The sequence below is a fragment of the Meleagris gallopavo genome, chromosome 5 (assembly GCF_905368555.1).
Source record: "Meleagris gallopavo chromosome 5, MGAL_WU_HG_1.1, whole genome shotgun sequence".
NCBI classification, from domain to species: Eukaryota; Metazoa; Chordata; class Aves; order Galliformes; family Phasianidae; genus Meleagris; species Meleagris gallopavo.
In genome coordinates, this window is record NC_139408.1 from 24,170,520 (window position 1) to 24,195,225 (window position 24,706).

The 24,706-nt window shown below is 37.3% G+C and overlaps 1 protein-coding gene across 1 annotated transcript in view; it reads left to right on the top strand.

Moving 5' to 3' along the window:
- The window catches only part of RTF1 (RTF1 homolog, Paf1/RNA polymerase II complex component), a 28,701-nt gene extending 12,765 nt beyond the window's left edge, over nucleotides 1–15,936 (top strand). The window contains exons 5-18 of the mRNA XM_085224774.1: nucleotides 2,052–2,166; nucleotides 3,692–3,803; nucleotides 4,645–4,780; nucleotides 5,234–5,411; nucleotides 6,391–6,473; nucleotides 7,459–7,546; nucleotides 7,632–7,739; nucleotides 8,299–8,376; nucleotides 9,574–9,695; nucleotides 10,060–10,117; nucleotides 10,679–10,756; nucleotides 11,843–11,938; nucleotides 12,232–12,343; nucleotides 13,089–15,936. Coding sequence (XP_085080900.1) covers nucleotides 2,052–2,166; nucleotides 3,692–3,803; nucleotides 4,645–4,780; nucleotides 5,234–5,411; nucleotides 6,391–6,473; nucleotides 7,459–7,546; nucleotides 7,632–7,739; nucleotides 8,299–8,376; nucleotides 9,574–9,695; nucleotides 10,060–10,117; nucleotides 10,679–10,756; nucleotides 11,843–11,938; nucleotides 12,232–12,343; nucleotides 13,089–13,195 — 1,471 coding nt within the window. The 3' untranslated portion in view covers nucleotides 13,196–15,936. The remainder of the gene's footprint in view (nucleotides 1–2,051; nucleotides 2,167–3,691; nucleotides 3,804–4,644; nucleotides 4,781–5,233; nucleotides 5,412–6,390; nucleotides 6,474–7,458; nucleotides 7,547–7,631; nucleotides 7,740–8,298; nucleotides 8,377–9,573; nucleotides 9,696–10,059; nucleotides 10,118–10,678; nucleotides 10,757–11,842; nucleotides 11,939–12,231; nucleotides 12,344–13,088) is intronic.
- Nucleotides 15,937–24,706: the final 8,770 nt, after the last annotated feature.

Here is a 24,706-nt window from a genome sequence, read left to right on the forward strand (position 1 = left end):
ATACCATTGTACAGGAAACTGAGATCAAAGTGTCCCGTGTTTTAGGATTAATATTCTCCAGCTTGATCTTTCTTTACAGATATTTTTTCTGTATTCTTAATTTGGACTTTTCTGTGTGGAGGCTGTGTTGACTGTGCTCTCATGTCTGAGGTCTAGGCATTTAGCACTCTAAAGCAGGTTAAGTTTCATGATAGATTTTTGTGTGAATTGTCCTTAAAGCTTGTTTAAAGCATATAGCAGAAATTCTGCATGTTCTTGAAAAAGGTTGGTTTCTGCAAGTTTCATAGCTGCTGAATGTGTGTGGTTATCCATGTGTGCTTCTTTAAGCAGTAGATGACAGCCATTAGGATTACTTCTTCATATGTCTCTCCTGTATTGACTGTCATATGCTGCTACTTTGGAAAATGACAAAGTATAAAGTTCCTTAGAGCTTCGTCAAATCTTTCAAAAAGCAATAGTGAAGCACAGAGCAGAGTTACAGTGGGTGTAAAGCTTGCTGGGGGCTTAGTAGAAGGGAGGGTTGTTGAGATATAGATGAGTGGTTTTGGACATATCATTTTCCAGGGTTCATTTGTGGATTTCTGCCTTAGCTGTTCTGGTTTTATTCTTTGCTGTAATGCTTTACTGTCAGGCAGCTTCCTTGTAGGCTGTTCACTTGTTTTCTCCACATACGTAACAAAAGATTGGTGTATGTGGGGCATGTTTTCTTCATTTTCTTCCCTCTTCAGTGACTTTTTTATTGTTTGCTGAGAAATTCCACTAGAGGATGGACACTATTGTATGAATCAAATCAATACAATCAGCTTAGTTATCCAAGGCATAACTAGAGCACTGACTGAAGTGCTTCTTAATACTACTTGCTGTGTCTTTTCTTGTCCGCTGCCCTCCTCAAACAGATCGAAATGGGAGAAAGATTAGGCTTAGATCAGGTAGAAGGCCATCGTTTTTCTGGATTTCATTCACAGTTGTTTTTTTTTTTTTTTTTTAAGTGAATATTTTTCTTTTAAAGTAATCACATGAAAATACTTGATACAAACTAGCAAAAGAATTTAAGCTCGAGTTTCTGATACAATCCTAAACAAGTTTGTCCTGTTCTGTTCTGTGGAAAGGGTTAGCAGGTAGGGCTAAGAGGTGGTTTGTGGGAGGGATAGTTATTTAACTTCTTGTGGTAAGTTGAATGGTTCAAAATGTTGTCTCTATGTATCTTTTGCTAAATCTTTGGAGATTACAGCAGACATGGCATGTGACACAACGCCTGTGTCCTGTGTGTTATGCTTTGTTTTAAAGGTGAAACATGGCACATGGATAATTCATTTTAAATTTCAGTTGCTGGAAGCTTTTGCTTGTTAATCCACATGCACACTTTGCTAAAGCGGTGACCAGTATATGCTGCAGTGGAATCTGCCACAGGATGGTTCCAGCAGAATTGACTTTTCTGAGTACAGTGGCTAAAAATGAGATTTCAGGATAACATGTTTAGGGAAGGTCAAAATAGAAGCATGTAAATCACAAAAAATGCCTGAGTCTGATGGAATGTGCTGTAGCAGGTGACTTGCTGTGAGTTCAGGTAGACAGGTTGAGTTTCAGCAGAAGAAGTTAGCATGGTGGTGGCTCAAAAGAACCAAGTTTTTTTGCTGTTAAGGTTCAAATCATGTGTAAAAGCTAATTTTATTTTTATAGCTGAAGGCAGCATGCAATGGTCGCTATTCTGGCAAAAATTAAGCTGAAGTAAGGATAGGGTTCTTGGGAGAAACTATTAGCATGTGGTCTCCCCACCCCTTTAGGCTAGCTCTCATCTTCTGTAAGCCTGAACTTTATTGTGCTCAGCTTCTCCTTGTCTTGTTTTTCTTGGGGAATAGAGAGGATGGGAATGGGGCAAGACCCACCAGTGTTGTGGGGCAGAGCTAAGGGGTTAACTGTCTTAGGCCAAGCAGTGCAAATGTTTCTTGAAGTTTACTGACCAGTTAAATTGAGATAGCAATGTAATGGTACTTTGCTCACTTCAGAAGGGAGCGTTCTCTTATGCACTTTTTCTTTCAAATATCTAATAGATTTGAAATCAAGAAAAAACTGAAAACGGCAAAAAAGAAAGAAAAGAAAGAGAAAAAGAAAAAGCAAGAGGAAGAGCAGGAAAAGAAAAAACTCACACAGATCCAAGAATCCCAGGTAGGAAATGAAATGTGTCTTACTAACAAATTCTTTTTTCCTTGGCAACAGGAGATGGGATGCTGTTTCTCCCTGCCCCTGACATTTTTCCCTTAAAAATGTCAAACAGCACAGTAAGCAGGTCAAGATTTGCTTCATTTCTATGCTCAAGCTATCTTTAGCCTTTCAGTTCATTTAAAAAGAGGTTGACATCTTTGGCCTGCTGAGGGGTGCGCTGATAATTCTTTTCAATGAAAAACGCAAAATAAAGAACGAGTTGTGGCTACATATAGAGTTCCTGTGACAAGGCTTGTCATTCAATCTGGAATTCTCATATGCTGCCTTCTTACAAATGAAAGTTTGAGAGTGCCAGAAGCTACTCAGCTTTTTAAATTGTGTGTGAAGGAATAGCTTGAATTCTAGAAGAAACACAAGTCTTTTTTTTTTGTCTTTTTTTTTTTTCTATCTCTAGGAGGAAGAGGGCAATGCCATTTCTTGTGTGTGTAAGTGAAGTCTGTGGAACTGAATTATAGTTTCAAATGGCTGAATTGTTAGGTTGAGAGCCTGCCTTTAATTTAGAAGTCTGGACAGTTAGCTTCCCAGAATGTGATGAAATTAATCTTGCTTAACTTACCATCTGTGAACTAGTTGTTTGTTTACTCTTGTAGTTGCTTGCCTCCTCAGTGCAGTACAGAAGGATGTATTCAGAGGGGGCAATTCAGCCTACATTATTTTTTTAGTGAAATAGATGTTTACCACCTACATCAAGTTGGGTGAGATGAATTTTCCCTCAGGCCCACGTGAAATTGGTTGAGTTCCCCCTGCCCGTCTCAATTCCACATATGTACCTGCATATGAATGTACTTATACATACAGTCCATATATAATATGTATGTCGAGTGTGCTCATGCACGCATACATACACGTACATAAAAGTGTAGCCTTCCAGAAATGACTGACTGACTTCAAATGACTACGTGTTACAGAAACCGCATTCTAACGTTACTTAGTATTCTACTTAGAACCTTAATAAGAATTAGAAGACTTCCAATATTTTGGATTTGTATTCCTATTGCAGACTTTACACTTAACTTCATATCTGATTTCAGTAATTTAACAGCTCTCCTTGCTGCTGAAGGAAAATGATTGTTTTGGCCATAGACGTAGTCTTTGAGACTAATATTTATCCCTTTTTTTTTTTTTTTCTTCATGACTTGTTAGTTACAGAATTTTAGTTTGGTTTTATTCCTCTAGTCTTTTTTTATCTTTATGTGGAGCTTGAGATTGATGGCAGAAATGCTGAAGAATAAATGTGTTAATCATTCTTGATACAAAGTACAAAAATCCTTTATTTTTATAAATTTACACTTCCCTAGACTATGCAAGAACAAACTTAAAAACAAAACAAAACACAAGTAACCTGATTATTTTAAAATTGAATTTGTTAATATTTTCCATTTGAAGAGTTTTTGGTCTGCAAACCATTGTTTTCGTTTTCATTTTTGAATTGCTCCCCAGTGCTGAGGGACTTTGTGCATATTTTTAGGTCACGTCACATAACAAAGAGCGACGATCAAAGCGGGATGAGAAATTAGACAAGAAATCTCAGGCAATGGAGGAACTAAAAGCAGAAAGAGAGAAAAGGAAGAACAGAACAGGTATGAAGACTTTGTTGTTTGTTCTGTGCTTTTTTTTGCTTTCTGCGAGTGCTTCTGCATGTTTCTAATTAATGCAACAGTCCTACGCTTTGGATGAATGATCTGTCTGCGTCTTCCTTGGTCTTTTGACCAGTATAATCACCTAGAAAATTATTTGATACTTCTTGACTCTTTATATTTCTATTCCCCCATAAGGAATGATCTGAAAACAGAGCAAATTTCCCTGATATTTTACTGAATGCCACTTACAAAGTAATGTCTAATTCATGTATTTGAGTCTGTTACTTCATCTCTGGATCGTCCAAACCATGTTTATTGTACTTGTGCTATCTTGTCTGCATTTGCTAGTTTCTTCACTGGCAAGTCATCTTGTCCTTCTTGCCCTGAACTTTTAATGCACTACTTTTTTGTTTTTCTGGTGGGTTTTAATTGTGGCTCACTCCAAATGTGAGATTATTTTTTTTTTCCCATGCAAAATAAGAATAAGTTGTCTGACTGTGATAGTTTTAACTTGTATATCTAGTTATTATGCTTATCTTTTATGGCTAGATGCAGTCAAGTTGGGAAGCTGAAGATAGCTACAGTGGAGATCTAAGTTGGCAATTAAATTACTTTGATTTCTCAGTTTAAATATATACAATGGAGTGTTTAGTTTGCTGGTAGATTTAAACATGTGGTACTTCTATCTGATATAGATAACAGCTTTCTGATTATGCTGGGTTTTTTGGTGTTTTTTTTTTTTAACAGTGAGATTTCAGCATTAAAAAATAAGCTTTATCCAAAAAAAAAAAAAAAACCCACGCACAAAAAACACAGCTTTCTTTTTTTCTCTCTCCTCCAGCTGAATTGCTTGCAAAAAAACAGCCGTTAAAGACTAGTGAAGTATACTCTGATGATGAAGAGGAGGAAGAGGATGATAAGTCTAGTGAGAAAAGTGATCGCTCATCCAGATCGTCATCCTCAGATGAAGAGGAAGAGTAAGTAGTAAACACAGGACTACGATTATTGTGTGATGAAAAACACAGGTAATCATGTTATGTAGATGTGTTTCTGTTTTAGAGAATTATTTGGGGACAGATGAGTGTGTCTAGGTGTTGTCTTAATCCCAATTTACACAGTTTAGATTTTATATAGTTCAGCTGCTGCAGAACCTTTACATATTAGCTAGGGAGAGAGATGTGCTGGCTTGGTGCACAAGTCTTTCTGCTTTGTGGTAGCAAAGGTAATGGGTAACATCCCTAGTTAGTGGGACTTTGCATTACACCTTTCTCATGAATGTTAAATTTACATATCTACAGTCAGCTAGTATATTAATCTTCTTTTTTTTCCTTTTTACTAGTAATTTAAATATTTGGAACTTCTACTGCACCTTGCTCTGATGATTATATCTCTTATTTTGTTCATTTTCCTTCTCACCTTTCCCACCTCAGGAAAGAGGAAATTCCTCCTAAATCTCAGCCAGTGTCTTTGCCCGAAGAACTGAACCGAGTACGGTTATCGCGGCACAAGCTGGAACGCTGGTGTCATATGCCTTTCTTTGCCAAGACAGTCACTGGTTGCTTTGTCCGTATTGGCATTGGGAATCATAATAGCAAACCTGTTTATCGGGTGAGTTTAGTTCCAAGGGTTTTAGCTCTTTTTGTAGTGCTGTAATACAATATTTGCAGCTTAGTACTTCTGAGGTATCTGTGATAGGGTGATTAATGTAAAAAGATATTTTCTAGACAGAAAATGTAGTTGCTGCCAAAGAAATGGAGAAGACTACTTTTAAGGTAAATACTGTGTGTTCAGGTAGGTGAAGATGTGGAAACATTTAAATCAAGCTGACTGATGACATGATACACACAGGTTTGTAGATGTGTGTATGTATGTATACAGTGTGGTGTGTGTGTGTGTGTGTGTGTGTGTGTGTGTGTATTATGAGGGAAGGAGCACTAATGAAGCATATTCTAGCTTTGGTTCATGCTGTCTTGTCTCTTCACTTGTGTAAGAAACCCAAGCTCAGGATACTCTGACAGGGTAAGGATGAGTAAGAGTTGCTCCTTCTTCTGGAAATGTTCCCCAGTTACTGCATGATCTCAGTTCTCACATTACAAACTGTTTCTAGTACAGCAGTGTGCTTTAGAAGAGAAGATGATTTTGAACACAGTTCTGTATTTCTATCGCTGCTGTAACTACCGCCATAGGGAGTAATAATACTGTCTAAAATTGCATTAAAATGGTCCCAGGGGGGGCTGTGTTTAGTATGTGGACAGCTATGGTGTCATTTGGGAAATTCAATTAACCCTAGTTTAATTTAATGTAAGGGAAATAGGAAGGTGTGCATCGTTTGGCTCGGAGGTAGACTAAGAAGATAACAACAACCAAAAAATCCTTCTTGCCAATTTGAAGGTGATACATGGTGCAATGAATTCAGTACCTGATAATGGCTGCTCAAGAGTCCTGCTTGCTTTGGTCTGGTTAGAATTGTTAATTAGACTAAGGTTTTTGATATCTAGTGAAAAGACTTAAAGATGCCAGATATGTTACGGGAACACACACAAGAACCTATGCATTTGCATCCATCTTTTGTTTCTTTTGTGTACAGGTTGCTGAAATAACTGGTGTGGTAGAGACTGCAAAGGTTTACCAACTCGGCGGTACCCGGACAAACAAAGGACTGCAGTTGCGGTAAGATACAAAAATAACCCTCATCAGGTTCATGAATCAAAGTTGTTTTTATACCATGTAATGTTCCCTGCAGAGGGATGACAAGAGCTCTTCTGTAGTTTTTTCCACAGTTGCTATAATCAAGTGTTGAGATAATCAAGTGTATTAAAGGCATGCGTGATGAGGTCTGGTTATGTGTTACAACATCAACAGTAATCTGGAGGGAAGAAGTTGAATGTAGTTTTAGATTTCTCGCTTGTCTTTACAGCCCTTCAAGGATCATGTGAAGGTTAAGAGTTACATTATAAAACATCCTGGTGAGATAGGTCAAGAAGAAATTCATCATTTGGAAGAAATGGGAAAGTATGTGGAGAATAGATGTGGGTGAAAATATGGAGTAACAGCAGAAAAAAATAGGTCTTACCTGCATCCACTGTGATCTGAAGTAGCATAAGAAGCTACTGTATAAGAGAACTCTGTGTTTTGATTGAAACGTATGTTATGGCAACTAATTTTAGTAGTGGTTAGTAGCAGGTCTCCACAGAATGTAATCTTCAAGGCTTATTGACTCTTGACTAACTAATGAATGAGAAATTAAACTGCAGCTGTCTTCTGCACTTGGTACAGTTCAGTACAACTTACAGATTACTTCTGCTGGTCCAAATGTGAAAGAGCTTTCTGTTTCCAAAGATCATGCCTGGGTCACCAAATAGGGTATTTGAAGTTTAGGTGTGAGATAAGTCTGTTTCCTTTTTCTGCTGAGGAAACTACTGTTCCCTACAGACATGTCATCAAGGATTCCTTTGCACTGTTTGTTGGTACTAGAAGCTGACTGAAGCTCCTGAGCTGTGGCTGATCTTACTGAAGTTAGGAATAAATAGTACGTGAGCCAAAAGAGTAGCCTTAAGTGTCTGTTTTGGGGTTTTATGAGTCAGTTTATTACCTACTAGTAAAAGATTACAGCTCTGTACCTTCACAAAGGGACGTTACATTTTTCTTCTTGCAGGCATGGCAGCGATCAGCGTGTGTTTCGTTTGGAGTTTGTCTCAAATCAGGAATTTACTGAAAGTGAGTTTATGAAGTGGAAGGAAGCGGTAAGTTTGCCAGACTTTAATTTCTTCTCAGCAGCCTTCTACAGCTGGTATTCTAAGTGAAAAATGAACTTTCTATTTCATTTAGATGTTTTCTGCTGGGATGCAGTTACCCACATTAGATGAGATAAACAAGAAGGAAGTGTCCATCAAAGAAGCTCTCAACTACAAGTTTAACGATCAGGATATTGAGGAGGTAAACAGCGTGTTATTGTGAGGCTGTGGCAGTACTTAAAAGCGGAGTAGCAGATCAGCCTTTACAAAGCAAAATGATCATGGTGTCACCTTCCTAAAAAGAAAATGAGATTTTATAACTGGATAGAGTATCTTGGTGATTCAGCTGTTTGGTTCACATTCCTGCTTTACTTCATCTTTGTTCTTTGTTACCTCCTCTTGAACTTGTGTTGCAGGGCTTTGAACTCCTAATCAGAGTATGGAAACATAACTCTTAAGTTATAAAAAGCTAACAGCATGGTGATAGATGCATTTATTACAGTTCCTACAGCCTAATATTTGCTTCATACTGACCAAATGTGATTAGCATGAGATTTTTGTAGGTTGTTAAGTGAGGGGAATGGAACTGTAAATCATTACCAAGTCACAAAATAAAAAATGCAGCAGAAAAAGAGCATGAGTAAAATATTGTGGCAGTAAGTATGTTTCTTAGGTGATACTGATCTACTGCTTCTAGAGTACAAGTATTAAAGTAGACATTGCATACCTGCGTATCTTTGCTGTTTCTTCTGGTTTTACAGATTGTGAAAGAGAAGGAAAGGTTCAGAAAAGCCCCTCCAAATTATGCTATGAAGAAAACTCAGCTGTTAAAGGAGAAGGTGAGAGATGAGACGATGCCTGCAAGCTTAGTACAGTCTTTGATTTTGAAGAACTGGAGCTCCTCTGGATTTTGGCAGTAATCAGCTGAAAGCTCAACTTTAAGTATACAGCTAAGAGGTGGATCTCAAGATTCATTACTGAGTTCAGAATACTTAAGTAACCCAGCTTAAGCTATTGCATTCTTTCACTGAAGGCAATTGCCAACAATTCTAGCTGTCTCTCATTGTGTCCTTTGAAGTTCTCAAACTGTTCAGCTTTAGAAACTAGTTTTCCTTTTATTTTTTTGCAAGCTACTCCTTAGTAACACTTGACAATTGTTTTCAAAGCTAGTGTTAAATTGCCTTTTGCTTGAGGGTAACAGGTTTTTACTTTGGTAAAGCCAACAGTTTGTGTTGAAAAGAATACATTGCTGAAACACGTACTTGCTACTAAATTGTTTCACGTGTACACTTCCTGAAATGCATAGATTTAACAGTGCTGAGAAGCCAAAGCCCAGAAGACAAGTAAACAAAGAGTCTTAAGTATCTCAGAAGACAAAGATAGAAAATGTTGTTTTTGTTTGGTGCAGCCCTTTCTCAGGATATTTGTGTTGCATACAGAGTAAAACCTAAGAGTTTATATTAATCATAAGTTCTACATTCTTCTGCTAAACTGCAGTGTTTGGTCGTCATTTTTTAGTATATTTTAGTATATTTTTTAGTGTGAATATATAAATCTTTAGCTTTATGATGCAGATGGGTGCAATTCCTTTTTGTTACCACCAGATGGCATAATAAGCTGTTTTTCTTCGTTCTGTCCTCCAACTTGCTAAAATAAGTGGGAGCTCACAATTGCAGAAATAATCAGTCTTTTCTTGAGCTGGCAAATAAAAATACTAAAACTTACTCAGATGTGTAGCTTAAATCATGTAACTTAAATCAACTAGCTGACTGGTCCTATTAGTGCTGAGACTGGTGTTCCTAAGTAGTCTTTAGTTCACAGAATTTTTCAGAATGAGAAATCCAGTTTTGTTTTAAGCTGCAAAGGGGAGTTTAGCTCTCTGCTGTGTTCTTATTATATGTGGTTAGGATATTTGCAACTGAATAGGGTTTGCTGGCTCATTATTTGGTCTATCCCTCATTTCTTTGACTGGTTCTGTGGTTTGTTTTTTGTTTTTTTTTAAAAGTAGTGCTTAATAAGTTATTGTTTGGTTGAAGGCCATGGCTGAGGACTTGGGGGACCAAGATAAGGCCAAACAGATTCAAGATCAGCTTAATGAACTTGAGGAGAGAGCAGAGGCCCTGGATCGCCAACGAACAAAAAACATTTCTGCCATCAGGTAGGAAACTGATACTGGGCACTTTCTGTATTTCGGTTGATGCTATTTTAGGAAGAGTGATGAAATCAATTAAATCAGCAGCGTTTTAACTGTAAGGCTTTGTTTCTTTGTTGTATGGATTGCATAGTGATGGTTCTGCTAATATTCGCCTCCCTCCACTTCCTTGTATGTGTCATTCAGTTAAAAATGTCAAAAGTAGAAACTCTTTAACCCTGGTAGCAGTTGCATTCCAATAAGAGTAATCTGTGGTCAGATGAAGATGCAAAATGCTGACAGGCTTTTTATTGTGTAAGAGTTAATAAATGACAGTCATTTTCTTTATCCCTCCCTTCTTTTTTTTTTTTTTTTTTCCCTTTTTCTGCAGTTACATCAACCAACGAAATAGAGAGTGGAATATTGTTGAGTCTGAGAAGGCTCTTGTGGTAAATAATGCCAAATTAATACTTCTGTGTATATAGAGATGAAATGATGCAGAGCAAGATAATTGCATGATGAAGTTACTCTTTTTTTTTTAATGATCTTATAAAACTTTTAAATAGGCAAGTGATGTGATTTTATTTTATTTTTTTTAAAAGCATATTGCTTTGTTTTTGACCAATTCAGTCAGGAGATTCCTGACTGTAATAGTAATGTAATACATGTTATAAGGGAAAGATATCAGAAAGGAGACTTTGAAGAACAAAATATTGAATTCTCTGTGGTGACACTTTTAAGAAAAGTTACGCTTCTTAACAAATGCTAAAGCCTCAGTTACCCTAAGGGTTGTTGTGTGGGTGTTTTCTGTTGTATTCAGTAAGGGCAGTTTTGACTTGTGAAATATAGGGCTGTGGGTGTTTAAAAAATCTTTCTTGTCTGTAATACTACTTTCTCTATGACCTTGATATTATGTATAGCTGATGTGTGTGTGCATGGTTGGGGTGCTGTGCGAACATTTACAAGGATGCAAGCAGCTAACTGCAAAATGGTGTGCCTTCTTTGTTCAGGCTGAAAGTCACAGCATGAAAAACCAGCAAATGGACCCCTTTACTAGGCGGCAGTGCAAGCCCACAATAGTGTCCAATGTAAGTATAATGTTGAAGTTCATCTGGGGCAATTTGCAGAGCAGCAGAAAACAATATAATGGAGAGAGAGTAGGAAGGAAAATGTTGCTTGTATTTGTGCCTAACTGTGCCATCTGCTATTAAAGTACTGGGTGCCAGGATGAGATATTGAGATTCTAATCTTACTATTCCCCAAAAGGGGAAAAAAGTGCCCCCTCCCCCAACATAAACGATGTGAATTATGTGGGTACGTGGGGAAGCAACTGTGTATTTCTTTAGTGAATTCTAATACATAGAAATACTTACTATGTGTATTTAGTTAGCTTTAGGAAAGCAGTTTACTTTAGGTGTCAGTTTTGCTCTTAATTAGTTGAGATTATCTTAAAGATTTGTGAAAGGGGGCCCCAGACTTCTCGGGTCTGTGATGTATAAAGCAGTTTAACACAGAATTCCATTGTGATAGTGGCAAAAACTGCTACTGCCATCTATAGATATATAAATGATGGATGATGAAGCTGGAGGGTCACCTCTTACCTGTAAGTGATAAAACTTGGAAGCCTATTCTGGAATACCACCAGTACCATTTTTTAAATTACTTTTTTTCTCTCCTTTCAGGTAAAGTTGGCACTTGTCAGTCTCCACAGATTAGCAAAGCAGGAAAGGGATGTTATTGTGAAAATTGAGCTAAATGATTATTTATTAAATGATTCTTTATTGAAAGGAAGAATCATAGTTGAATAAAATTGTTATACTAGAAAATCATTATCATGTAAAGAAAATAGTCTTGTAACAGTTTCTTCTCTAGTGCAGTATTTTAGCCAGAACTGAAAGATAAAAGCAAGTACATCTGAGGATAGTGTTAAGGCTAGTCACAGGAGCAAATCACAACAACAAAAAAGATAGTGTCTCTTAAAGAAGGACTTTCTGAAGGATAACTTTTAGTTTAATGCATTACATAGCTATGAGAATGAATTTAATTGTCTTTGAAATCCTGAAGATTGGACTAACTGATCTAGATTCTCTATTGGTTTTGTATGAATGAGCATGAGCATTGTCTTTAACAAAATGGCCACCAATTTAAATACAGTGTTTTATTTTCCCCTGCAGTCCCGAGATCCTGCTGTCCAGGCTGCTATCCTTGCCCAGCTAAATGCAAAATATGGATCTGGTGTATTACCAGATGCTCCAAAGGACATGAGTAAGGCAAGTTTCCCATTTTGCTTCTTTTATATGTTTCCTCCCACTGTCACCATTTTGCTCTAGAAGCTTATGATTAATACTAAATAGGCATTTTTTAGTTCTAGAAATAAGTATCGTGTAAAGCATTATTGTGGAAAAAGAACAGCTTTTTCTGCTATGGAGAAAGAAAGTTAACTTTGTTTAGCGATAACAGCTGAACTAAATATGTTTGTGATTAAGTGAAGGGAAAAAGTATTTTTATCTCTGACCTTTGTCTGTATGGATATGGGTTGGATATTTACATATTCTTCTTTCAGGGTCAAGGGAAGGATAAAGATGTGAACTCTAAATCAGCCAGTGACCTCTCAGAAGATCTTTTCAAAGTACATGACTTCGATGTAAAGATTGATCTTCAGGTTCCCAGTTCTGGTAGGTGTTCCTGTTGAGTCTGGGACTATGATTGCCATATGATATGATTGTAGAGGGATATGATAGAAGAGCTCACTTCTTCCAGAATAGTTCTTTCAGAGTCAGTCACGGGCTTTTGAAAATGAGAGCAAGGACTCTGTGTTTGTCTTTTTGTCAAGTATCTCACATTGTCACAAGTGTGGACATGTGCTAGAGATACTTGCTGACGAAGAGCTGCAGTGTGTTGCACTGAAAGTATGTATGTCCTTGTATCCTTGCTCCATCTACAAAGAAAAGGAAGTAATATGAGAGTTTTCTGATTCATTCTTCTAATCTACAGCGTATGTGGTTCACATAATTCTTGAGGAACGGATGAGAATGTTGTATTTAATAAATCTTGATATCTACCTTTTTACTTATTCTATGAATTTGTCTAGTCACTTCTTGAAGCCTGATAAGTCCATACTGTCCTGTTCCATAACCTGCATATGCACTATACGGAAAAAGTATCGATTTATGAACCTGCTGCTTTATAAAGTTGCTGTTTGCTGTCTTTGGTATTTCAGATGACATTAAAGCAAAACTGCATGTGCTTTATCTTTGAAGATAAGCAGTAAGATGGCTGTATTCTTAATTTTTAAGCTGATGTATTCCAGAGAAGCCAAATACACTTTGGTGGTGGCTTTTGTTAGCAAAAACAAGAAGTAAAAATCTGTGCTTGTTTTTTTTCTCATTTTGGTCCTCACTCTTCCCTTGTCCCCAACAGAATCAAAGGCACTGGCTATCACCTCCAAGGCTCCACCAGCAAAAGATGGTGCTCCTCGGAGATCATTGAATTTGGAGGACTACAAAAAGAGGCGGGGGCTTATTTGAGCATGCCCGCTCTGCTGCTTCTGATCCTGCATGCTCCATGATGATGTCCTACCTTTTCTTCTTCCCCTTTCAGTTCTCCCTTCTGGGTTGGAGCAGCAGTGGAGCTGGGAAGAGACTCTTTAAAACTGCCAGTCATCTGTAACATAAACCATTCAACTATTTACTGTATAGACCTCCCTTCTTGCCCTTTCTTCCTGCTCCCCTCACAAATGTGGATCTGTGCTATTTGGGGTCTTCCCATTTCTTTTAGTTTGAGTTCTGTTTTTATTTTGTTGATGCAGCTCGTTGGTCCACTCTGTGTTCAGTATTAGCCTGAGGTGTGGATTTCCGTAGGGATCTCTTGGTGGTCGCAGAATCAGCACTTGGTGATCTCCCCTTACATACCACCACAGGCATGGTGAATAAACATTGGCGCAAGACCTTTGTGGCTGGAAGGTCACCTGCACTTTCTTCTTCTTCCTCCTCCTTCATTCTAGCTTTGGAGAAGGGAATCTTCAAAAACTGGCTTAGGTTCAAAGTGTAAATTTTTTTGGGAGGGTTGTGTGACTTTTTTTCAGGTGTTTTTTTATCATTTTTAAGCTGCAGTACTATTTGTATCAGTCTGTCACAGTTCTTTACGGCTGTTTTGAATTTCTACCAGCTGTACTTGAGCATCTGAAATTGCAAGAAAGAAACTCATTAAATGTGATTCTTCTTACTAAAACGGCTTGGCTGATATAGCTGTTTAACTTCATGTTCTCTTCTTTATTTACGCTTAATTGATGAGAGAGGTACACGGCTCTTGATGTCGGACTTGTCATCTATAGCACATCCGGAGTCTCCAGCTTTACTTAGTGAAATAGCTCTTTCTGAGATGTGCCTGGGGTACTCGTTGGTTGGGCTTTATTTTTTCTCCCAGCCTCCAATATCATGTATTTAAGTCATCACGTCTTCATTGGGGTCTAGCTCACATTTGTTTCTTGCTTTGTGAACCATTTAAACTGGGCTTCTATGAAACAAACATAAAAGATTAAGAAGTAAAATCACTTTCTGTGAAAGGGGAAGGACACAGTAAGGACACAGTAGAAAGGTCAGCAGGTAATATGTGAGAGGTAGCTGATGCATATTTTTCTTATAAGATCTGGTACAAGTGAAGTGCAACACTAGCACAAGAATTGTATGGCTTTATGGAATATTTGACTGGACAAGATGACAGCTCAATTATCACTCAGGTGTTAAAAAAAAAAATAAAATCTAAGTGTAAATAAGTGACATTTAACAAAGAGCTTTTCCAAACAAGATGCAACTGAATATATGGAGCTAAGAACTAAATTAAAAGAGAATTAGAAATCTAAAACGTTGGAGGCCCTCGTTCAGGTAATCGTGGAAGCACGTGCTTGTTCCTACCCAGGCCAGTACGTATATGCTAATTTAAGCACTGAACTGGATAGGAATGTTTCTGGGGACCCCAAAGAGGGAAAATGCTAATGCTCTCTTTGTGTCAGAGCATTACTATTTTTCTGAAATCATACTCTGGTTATGTTTAAACCTGTGTGTGATACTACCTTCTTGTTGGATTCTTAATGAAACTTTAATCTAGTTCTTATTTAACTTTCTCTTATTCCTTTTTAATGGTAGCTTTAAAGAAACATCATGTAATTGTGTGCAGATTGATACTATGAACTGTGTATAAAAAGAAAATCAACATATGAAGCAGCTATAATCTACCATGTAAAGAAATAATTAGGGATATTTCAGTACTTATTTACTGAATAGTCCATAATTCTAGGACAAATGGATTATTCTGTAAATATGTAATCATAGACTGCTTTATTTGATGGCCTTTTCTACAGCTTCTCTGGAGTTGTTGTAGGCTCTCACATATATGTACTTTTAACTTTTTTAAGAGTGGATTTATGGAATCTACCACAATAACTTCATAGGAGACATCGTAATTCACTGTGTAGATATGCATTTGATATGATTTTGTTTTTTTTCCAACAGCTTCAATGATGTTAACGATTTGTAATAAAAAGAGAATCAAAACTTATTTTGCAGTAGCCAGTTTTCAAAATAATCGCTCTCCAATGCTTTGCAGAAACATTTGCAAAATCAAGCAGCTCAAAACTTGATTTTCCCATGGCAGTGCCTCAGTGCTCGGGTTCAATGGAAAGTGATCTCTGAAGGTCGAGTTAACTCAAATTCAGTATTTTTAACGTGCTTGCCTTTGATTCCTGGGTATTAGCAAGCTTCTACGCTCGGTGGTAATGTGAGTAGGCTGTACTGCAGTAAAAATGTCAAGACCCATACAGTGTTGCAAGAAACTTCTAGTGGAGATGACCAAAATGGGAGATGCAGTGAGTTTAGAATGCAGAACTGAATGATGGACAGCGTCCTATTTATCTGCAACTATCAAACTGCCACTTACCCTCTTAAAGTCTCTGGATTCTGCTGAAATACTGGATTGTTTTTTTTTTTGTTTGTTTTTGTTTTGTTTTGTTGTTTTTTTGAGAGAGAGGAAACAGTAAATTATCATGCAAACCTCTTATATTGAGAATACATCAAGAAAGTACTCTGAATAGTTACAGAACTGTGTATGAAAGCTGTAATCTTTTTTCCTTTAAGTGCATGTAAAGGTGAGTGACTATATCTCCCACTCATTAGGGAGAGACTTGTTTGCTCTGTTTCATTGGTGTCCTAGCATATAGTTCATTACAATTGTACAGACTTCTATAAATAAACTTGGTTTGTTGGTTTAATAAGGTTGATTATGTTTATCCCTTGATCTGAAGTGCAAAGAGTTTTCCATCTGTGGAAGTTTGTTTTTTCAAAAACTTACTCTTCATTTATCAGTCTAGAAATCTAAAAAATAGAATACTAATACTGTAAAATAATTAATGAAAAATAAGGCCTTTTTTTTTGCAAGAGGGGCTGTTGTCTACTGGATTTCTCTCTCTTCTTCTTACCACTGGAATCAAATGGAGCCTGTTGGAAGGCCAGTTCACTTACATCTCTGCTTTCATTTCATTAAAAACACAAACTTCACTTGTCTCATGACTATACAGGCTACTTTTGTAATGAAAACTGCTAAAGCATGCATCTCCTGAATGAGACAGAGTGAGACTGTTCTCAGAGCTGTGGCAGACTTGATTATCTTCCTTGTTGCACTTGGAATAACAAAACAGGTGATCCTCCTTAGGTTTTTTTTTTTTAATTAGTGTGCTTCTAAGCATATGTGCAAAATCACAGATCTTAAAGGAATCTTATCAAGTTATTTTGAGGATGGGTTGATAGTTTTCAACTGGCTATGGGAGGGAGAGTCAAAGGAAAAAAATGGGATGTGCTGGTGCTTCTTGAAGGAAAAGGAATGAACTAGCTATGAGAAAGTGAGATCTGAAACCTTAAAGGTTTACAGGAATACTTCATTGGTTATACGTGCTGGGGGATAAAAAGACACATGGAGGTCAACTCAAACTTTCATTTTGACATCTTTGTTCTCCTTCCCCATTGAAACTTGTCCAGACTACTTTAAGCTTTGAATTTTGGTGTTCTTAATTGTGGGACGTAAGTGCTTTAATACTCAAAATACTGATTTAAATGCAGCACAGTAACTTAGCCTCTTAGAGGTGCTTAGCAGCCAAATAAATGGGTTGTTTCTCTTTCGATTTTAGCTGGAACACTTAAGCCCTAAGTGACTCTATATCACCACTATCAGCCATTCTAGATGCTAGACCACCTCACCTCCCAGCTAGAAGGAATATCATGTGAGCAATTTCTTTAATTTGATATTGTTTGCAGTTATCTGGGTCAGATAAATTTCCTAGCATAAGTGATTGGAACTGAAGAACCTAGGACAGGTCCTTTGTTTATTGGTAAGTCTCTATCAGCTTGTTCTGCATAAAAGAATGAAGATTGATAAAATCTATCTGCAATGTATGTATGCAATTTAATACTCTGACAAGCATGGCAGAGTTACTGATTTCGGGTGAAATTTGTAAGTAGAAAGTAATGATAAATAATGTACATAAAAGTGAAAATGCAGATAATTTTCTGTCACGAGTTCACGTTCATGCAACGATTAAGTCTTTGGGACATTGGACTTATGATTGTGTGATTTGGAGAAATGGGAATAACTGGTTAGAAGTGATCTGGCTTTGCAGCCAGTGAAGATAAGTTCATGGTACCTTGCTCTACTCTGCCAGTTACAGAAAAAAAAATTCTGAAGATATTGACTTAACAGCAGGAAGGGGGTTGGATTTCAACAGCTGTGGAAGATGACCCAGGATCAAACACAATACTATATTCTATGGCTCTGTTCCAAAGCAGAAGGGCCCCATAAGGATCATTTATATCAATTCCTAGTTACACACAGGACCACCCAAAATCTGAAATCCCTGTTGTTTGTGACTTTGTGAAAAACTGTCTTAAATTTGTTTGCTTCTCTGTGACTGCAGACAAATGTGCAATTGTCATGTGCCTCAGCTGGGGGCAAGAGTCTTGACCTCGAGCACAACAGTGTAAATGGCAACTGCTTCATTACTTGTTTGGAATTTGTGATAGCAGGTCTGCCAGCAGGTGAAATTGCTGCATTTAAACAATAATAATCTCAGCTCCTCAAGCTAGATGCATGGCTATCAGTTTTTAGACCTTTTGCTGGAAGCTGTAGTGAATTAGAAGCTGTTGGGAAGCAGCAGCCTGAACATCAACAACTCAGCAGCCCATGTGGATGCTGTCTGAGATGGCAGCTTTTGTACATCCTCAGCTCCTTGTGCATCATAGGTATTTCTCATCTCATTTGACCAGCATCTGATTTCTTTGGAGTTTGGTGATAGGACAGAACAAAAATGTTACATCTCAGTTATGCTTTAGAATACAATGAAAAATTAGATATTCTCCAAAGAGCAGCCCTGTTGCAGTGACTTTTCTGATTGCAATTATCATAAATATGTTAAACAATTGTAATGCTCTGGACTCCCTTGATTTATTGGAAAAAAAAACAACTGATCTGTGTGACTAGAAAAACAGATTGTTTACAAAGGAAAAGGGAAAAATTTGATTTAATTGTCTTGAAGATATACTAGTAATGAAAAATGGTAGCTGTTCTTCATGTAATGAATGAAACTTTCCAGTAGGAAGTATCCTAACACTGAAGGCAAACTGTTTTTCCATTTTCCAGGCAAACTTGAAGGTTTGTGTAAATGCCCTTCTTTATCTGGGAAAAACAAAACAAACAAACAAAACAAACAAACAAACAAAAACTTGGGGAAAAAAACCCAGAAACAGTCATTTTCCATTTTGTATCCGGATTAGTTGATTGACTATTAGTTGATTATTAGCTTATTATTCTTTGCAAATTTCCACAATACTTTCTCAAATGATCATAGATAGAAAGCTGAAGGTAGTAAATATGATGGCAATAATATAGAAGTAAGCCGAGAACAGCTTTAGCATCTTGTAAAAATTGTGGGGTTTCAGCTTTGCTCCTAGTAGAAAGATTTGCTGTGAATACTTGAGCAATTTAGCATAGCAAGCAAAGTGTGGAAATGGTGAGGAATTATTCTAACAGCATGAGATATGCTTTCTTGGACAAGCTTTAACAAAAACTTTCATCTTAAGCCAAAATCCCTTTACTGCTTAGCGCTAAAGACTTTTTAATAACAGGGCATGTGCTCATAGTTTTCCTGTCATTGTGTTGCCTGTTTCAACTAACAGTTTGTCATACCTAGTACTCTTCTAGAAGCAGATAACAGTACTAAGGGGGAAAAATTACGTTTATAAACTTTGACTTGAAACTATAAGGATCAATGGCTAAGAGTTTGAAAGCACAGAATCCTAGTGCTATGTAAAGATCTATTTATCTTTTGGCCCAGCCTCTGCAGTAATGGATGGGGAAGGCACTGGGATCTGGATGAAGCCCTCAGAGAATTTTCATTCATGGGTGACCTGAATTGCAGTCACGGGGTAAGACTGCTCCCTCTTGGTGGTCATTTTGTGCTGTTTGCTGAAAGCTGATTCTGAGGTCCTTGCAGGCTGCCATGCGTTTTGAATGCTGGGCAGACAGCCTAGCTGATTCCACTGGTCCTGCTGTCCTAAAGAAGTGAGATCCACTGTAATTCAGCATAGAATAAGTCATTGCTCATGACGCGTTTGTTGATGCCTGGTTCCTAACTGTAAGCTGCCTAAAATTAGGGGACATCTAAATTCTGAAAGCTGCTTACAGCCCCTTTGTGTTTTCCTGTTTCTCAACTTCTGCCGTGAAATAAACTCTTCAATTTTTATCACGTTGAAGAAAAATGGACTGAAGGGAGAGCTTCTTAAGATGGCAACTTTTGCAGCTGTCCCTTTGTCCTGTGTTCTTTTCTTTCCTTCCTTGTGCCCCAGCACAGCAATGGCTGTGATGTGGGAAAGAGGATCACAATATTGGGTCACTGGAAGAGTGAAAGGCAGTGTTTTGAAGGCTGACCTGTGGAAACCTGGTAACTTTTTCCCAGTTCTATATAACTCCCACAGCTCAGTATTGCCTTCTGAGCACCCTTCTATAAATGCCTTCAAGGCTTTTTGGTCCCAGTTTGTAATAACAGAGCTGTAGTTGATTAGATGATGGAAGAAATAGGCCTGGAGGCTACTGTTGCTTTGGTTTCTGTATCAAAGTGTGTGTGTGTGTGTGTGTACGTGTACATTTTTGGTTTTTTATTGTAGCTGAAAATTAATCCTGGGAAAAGACTAATATTGTATTGTAGAAAATCATTCAGTATTAAAAACAAATTGATTTGTCAAGCTGAGCTTGACAAATCGAAGGTAAAGTACCACTCAGCCATGTCAGGTAGCCGTGGTAACCTTCCACCTGGGCAAACACATGCAAAAACTCACCTTGAGGAGCACAAGAGGCTTAGGAATGTAATTTTTTTTTAAAGAGTAATAAATAGTTACAGCACACACACAATTCAGGAAATCAATCACATCAGAAGTTTTTCAGTAAAACAAATCACATAAAATTGATGAAAATGTCTTACATGGTACTTGTGTCTATAAATGGAAGACAATGAAGGCTCAGTACTTAGAAAATCTGATGGCTCTGGTCCAGAAATCCTGTGGCTGAAATTAAGCTGCTCAAAACGTTCAATAGAGCAACTACTAGTGAGGAGAGTTGTTATGCATACGTGTGCAAAAAAAAAAAAAAAAAAAAAAAAAAAACTAAGGGAGAACTAGTATTTTGAAAGGAAATTGAGCTGCTTGATTTGATGAATCTCCTTTTAATGGATTAGCGCTTGGGTTGTTGCTATAAGGCAAGGTGCTTTAACACTGACTAAAAACAGCAAATTGTTGATTTTTGAGGGGATTTCACTTGGTAGGGGAGGACTGAGTTCTTCAGATCTGAGTGAAATTGCTCCATTTGGCTGTGGAAGTAGCGGAGATCTCGCCTGTTGAATTGCTTGGGCTGAGCTCCACTTCAATGCAAGGAAACGTTTATATGTTTCTTTTTGTCTCTTACTTCTTGATAATAATAAAAAGTAACTTAATAGCCACTTATCAAGGAAAAAAAAATTAAGACTGTTTATTTGTTACTGTAGAACACTGTTATCAAAACCTACAGATGATTTTTTTTTTTTTTTTTTTTTTTTTTTTTTTTTTTTTTTTTTTGTTCTGGACAACAGCAGATCATGAAGCTATAGAGAAATAGCATCAGATGCTAGGACTGTATTCAGACTCCACTAATACAGCATGGAGAATTCTGAAGCTACTAATCAGTCTAGGAGTTCAGAAATTTTGCAGAATAGTCTGTTTGATCTTTAAATTTGATTTTGGAATTCACTGTAAGGATCTCTTTTCTGAGGAAATACTTTACATCTTCTGACAGGCATACAGCTACCATAAGCTTCACTTTTTGACTGATCAGACCAGCCTGTATAAAGTTGTTTTTTTTTATCAAGGGATTGAATGTTTCATAGTAAAATTATGTGGTGAGAGAGACAGAGGATAAGTTTTATAATAGGTATTCAGCAAGAGGAGTTTAAAATCCTGCAAATTGGTCAAATAGAGAAACAAATGCTGGATGGAGAAGGGCTCCTGCAAGAATGCAGTCAGACTGACAGGAGTTATAGCCGTCAATATTTAATCGCTTTTTTTAGAGAGTGAAGTAGTGCTGCTCTTCTAGGTTGGGAAGGGCAGCAAAATGACTATTCTGAGACTAATCAAATATCCTTTTGGGTTGTTATCCTGCCTTAGATAGCAGTACAAGAAATAGGGCAGAAAGTTCTCTTTCCCCTTGATATCTTAACCCGACTTCTCAACATCCTCTGTTCTGGGGCATCCTGAACTAGACCTTGTTTTGAAACCACTACACTTAACTACAGATGAGTCTGCTGCCTCTGTTTGTTCAGCCTCTTTTGGAACAAAGGTAAGAACAAAGTGTCAACTACTGCATTTTCTACAAGAGATTGAGGGCCAAGAGACAGAGAGAGGAGCACTCTCTTGGACTCAGTAATAGCCTATGGGAGGAAGAGGAAACTGTATCCTGAGGGCATCCAACTTTCACATAGGAATTGTGGGAATGGGATCTTTGAAGTACCTAACTTGCTGCTAAAGATCTTGATGTTTTTGTTGTTGTTGTTGTTGTTTTTTTGCTTGTTTGTTTTTGCTATGCAGTGAATAGGGGTAGAGGAACTAGGGGGGGAAAAGGATTTCCTGGTACTGGGGGAAACATGCTCAAGTACATTTCAGTTTGTGTAGTACAGGTATGAATCTGGTGAGCAGTTGTCAGTGACAATTTTCAAAGTCTGCACTTCTTATTGGGAACAAGAGAGCAATGGGCTGCTTGCAGAAGTATGTGCAGAAGCAGTGCAGGGTTTTTGCTGCTGTGGGAGAACAAGCATTCTTCTTCCGGCAGGCAGTTGTACTCACCATCTCCTGTTGCCTGGGCTCAGCTGGCTGAACTGTGCTGTTCTGAGAAGATTGTGGGGAAGTCATTACAGAGCCTGTTGGGTGCCATCTACGTGACGTTGACAACTTCTTTAATTGCAAGATAACTGTGATGGGGATTTGTCATAAATTCTTGTTTCTAGCAGTCAGATTGATAATGCATGATCCATTCTTGTTTTCTTTTGGTTCTTTTTTTTTAATATCTTCTTGCATAGTCTTTTCTAATTGCATCATACCTGGACTATATGCCTTTACTCTCAAGACTCCCTGCTGCTTATCCCCATCTCTTAATGAGATGCTAACTCCTGCCTCTAATCTGTAGCTGACTAGAACATTTTTCAGACAAGTTTCTTCATGCTTTCTGCTGTGCTGCTTTTTAAGTTGCAGCAGAACTTTGTTAGCAGTTAAGGTCATAAGGTCATTCTGTTGTAGCACTCCAGCAACACAAGCACTTCTCCCCAAAAGGTCCAAGCCTGCAGTTGCAAGCATGTCTCTAATTCCCTGTGTTTATTTGTCATGCTGCCTGCATTTGTGTGCAGAAACTTCAGAGGAGCACAATGACAGGCTGGTGGGCTTTCCTGTAATGATGTCTGATAGACATTTCTTATTTACATGCAACTGCTTGAGCTGACCTCGCTTCAGGGCTGTTCAGTGATTTAAACAAAATGCAAAAATCAAGCCCGTGTCCCTCTGCATGTCAGCCACTCCATCACAGGCCTGCTGGTAACTCCCCCCTCAGAGAACATACAACTTCCTATGCTGTCCTCTTGCATGGCTTTTCTGCGGAACTGCTTGTCCCCTGGGAAGGGGGACAAAACAAAACAGCTTTTTTTTTTTTTTTTTTTTTTTAACAATTACAAGATAGGGAAAGAAAATGCTATTATATCTGAGGATACTTATACTTACTGGAGTTGCTGTTTCACTTCATGCTCTATGGGAAGGACTACACAATGTGTGCATTGGTGCTAATAAGAGTAGCTAAGAGAAATTGTCTTTTTCTTTGTCACAAACAAATGTTACAAAAACCTACACTAAAACAACACAATAAGCTTTCAGAAAAGAGAAATGGTTGCTATGTTTACATATTAATATTTCTCAACAAACTTAAAGGTCTTAAAGCTCTCAAGTTGTCAAACAATCATATACCTTAATGGTGATTTCATCTCTTTTTCTCCATCTTTCTCTCTCCCTCTCTCTCCAGGTTTGAATGTACTTTCAGCTTAGCCTCATCACCTAAATTAAGATGTAAAATGCATCAAGATTAGGACTGAAGGTTTCTGGCACACAGAATGGGAATTTCACAGAAAACTGTGGACTGAGTAAAACTATGGCTGCAGAGTAATCCTTAGCTACTATTATTTATATTTTTTATTTATATAAATATATAAATATAAAAATATTTATATTTTATATTTATAATTTTATTTATAATTATAATTATATATATATACATATATATATATATTTAAAAATAGAAATAGCAAAGAAAAGTTTGCCATGGTAATTGCAGAAATTTAGGGTCTGCTGCTCAAAGTGGCCTAAATGATGTACCGGTGTGGATTGTTTTCTCACTGAACAGTTCAGAGTTCACATACTAAATCTAGAACTTCGAAAAAAAAATCTGGTGTGTTTGAATTGGCATATTAAATGTGATAACGACTTACTGGTTGTTACGAACAGTACACAGTTGTTTCCCCATTTGATCAGTATAAGTTCAAATATTTTGTAAAAGGATATGACTGCATGCACTTTCTATGGAGTACTGACTATTCACAATCTGGTAGTACTGTGGAATAAAGAACAGACATTTTAAAAGGCTTTTATAAGACTAGAGAGTTCAGCCCAAACTCCTAATTGGCTTAACTGAAAGTCTTTGGAAAAGTAGGATGTTTTCAGTAAAAAGCTGAAAACTGGACTTCCTTACAATATAATAGGCAGTATTAAAAATGTGAATATGGTGGTCTGTTATTTGCACAAGGGAAAAATAAAATTAAAAATGTTATAGGAAAAAAGGAGGCCTGAGACAGTGTAACAGCAAATAAGAAAATAGATTGTAAACTTTCTAAATTTTCATGAAGTTTCTAAAATAGGTGTGTGTGTGTGTGTGTGTGTGTGTGTGTGTGTGTGTGTGTGTGTGTGGCTTGTAGAAGAAATAGTGAATATTTTCAAATAAAAAGGGGAAAGGGAGGAGAAAAAAAGAGAATAATTTGTTTCAAATTAAAATACAGGACAGGGTGTTAAAATTTGATGGTAAGAGTGAGCCAAAGATTGCAGAGTAATCCTTAGCTACTGTTCTGGAGAATTATGAAAAGAAAACATAGCTCAGAGACGCTTCAAAAATTAATGCTATATACCTTGTATGATCTTTTTTTCTTAGAGAAGGCAAAGATGTAAAGGTAATTGTCCCTCTCTGAAGCTGAAACTCTCTGAAATTGGCTGTGGATGTGAGGTAGTGAGAGATATATAGGATTTCTATCTATACTTAACACTCTAAGTTAATCTTTTCTTTTTACAGTATTTTAACTGTATGTTTAAAAAAAAAAAGAAAAAAAGACAAAAAAAAGTTTTAGATTAGAGTTCTGAGGTACCAGTGTGGTAGATCAGAGGTTTCTA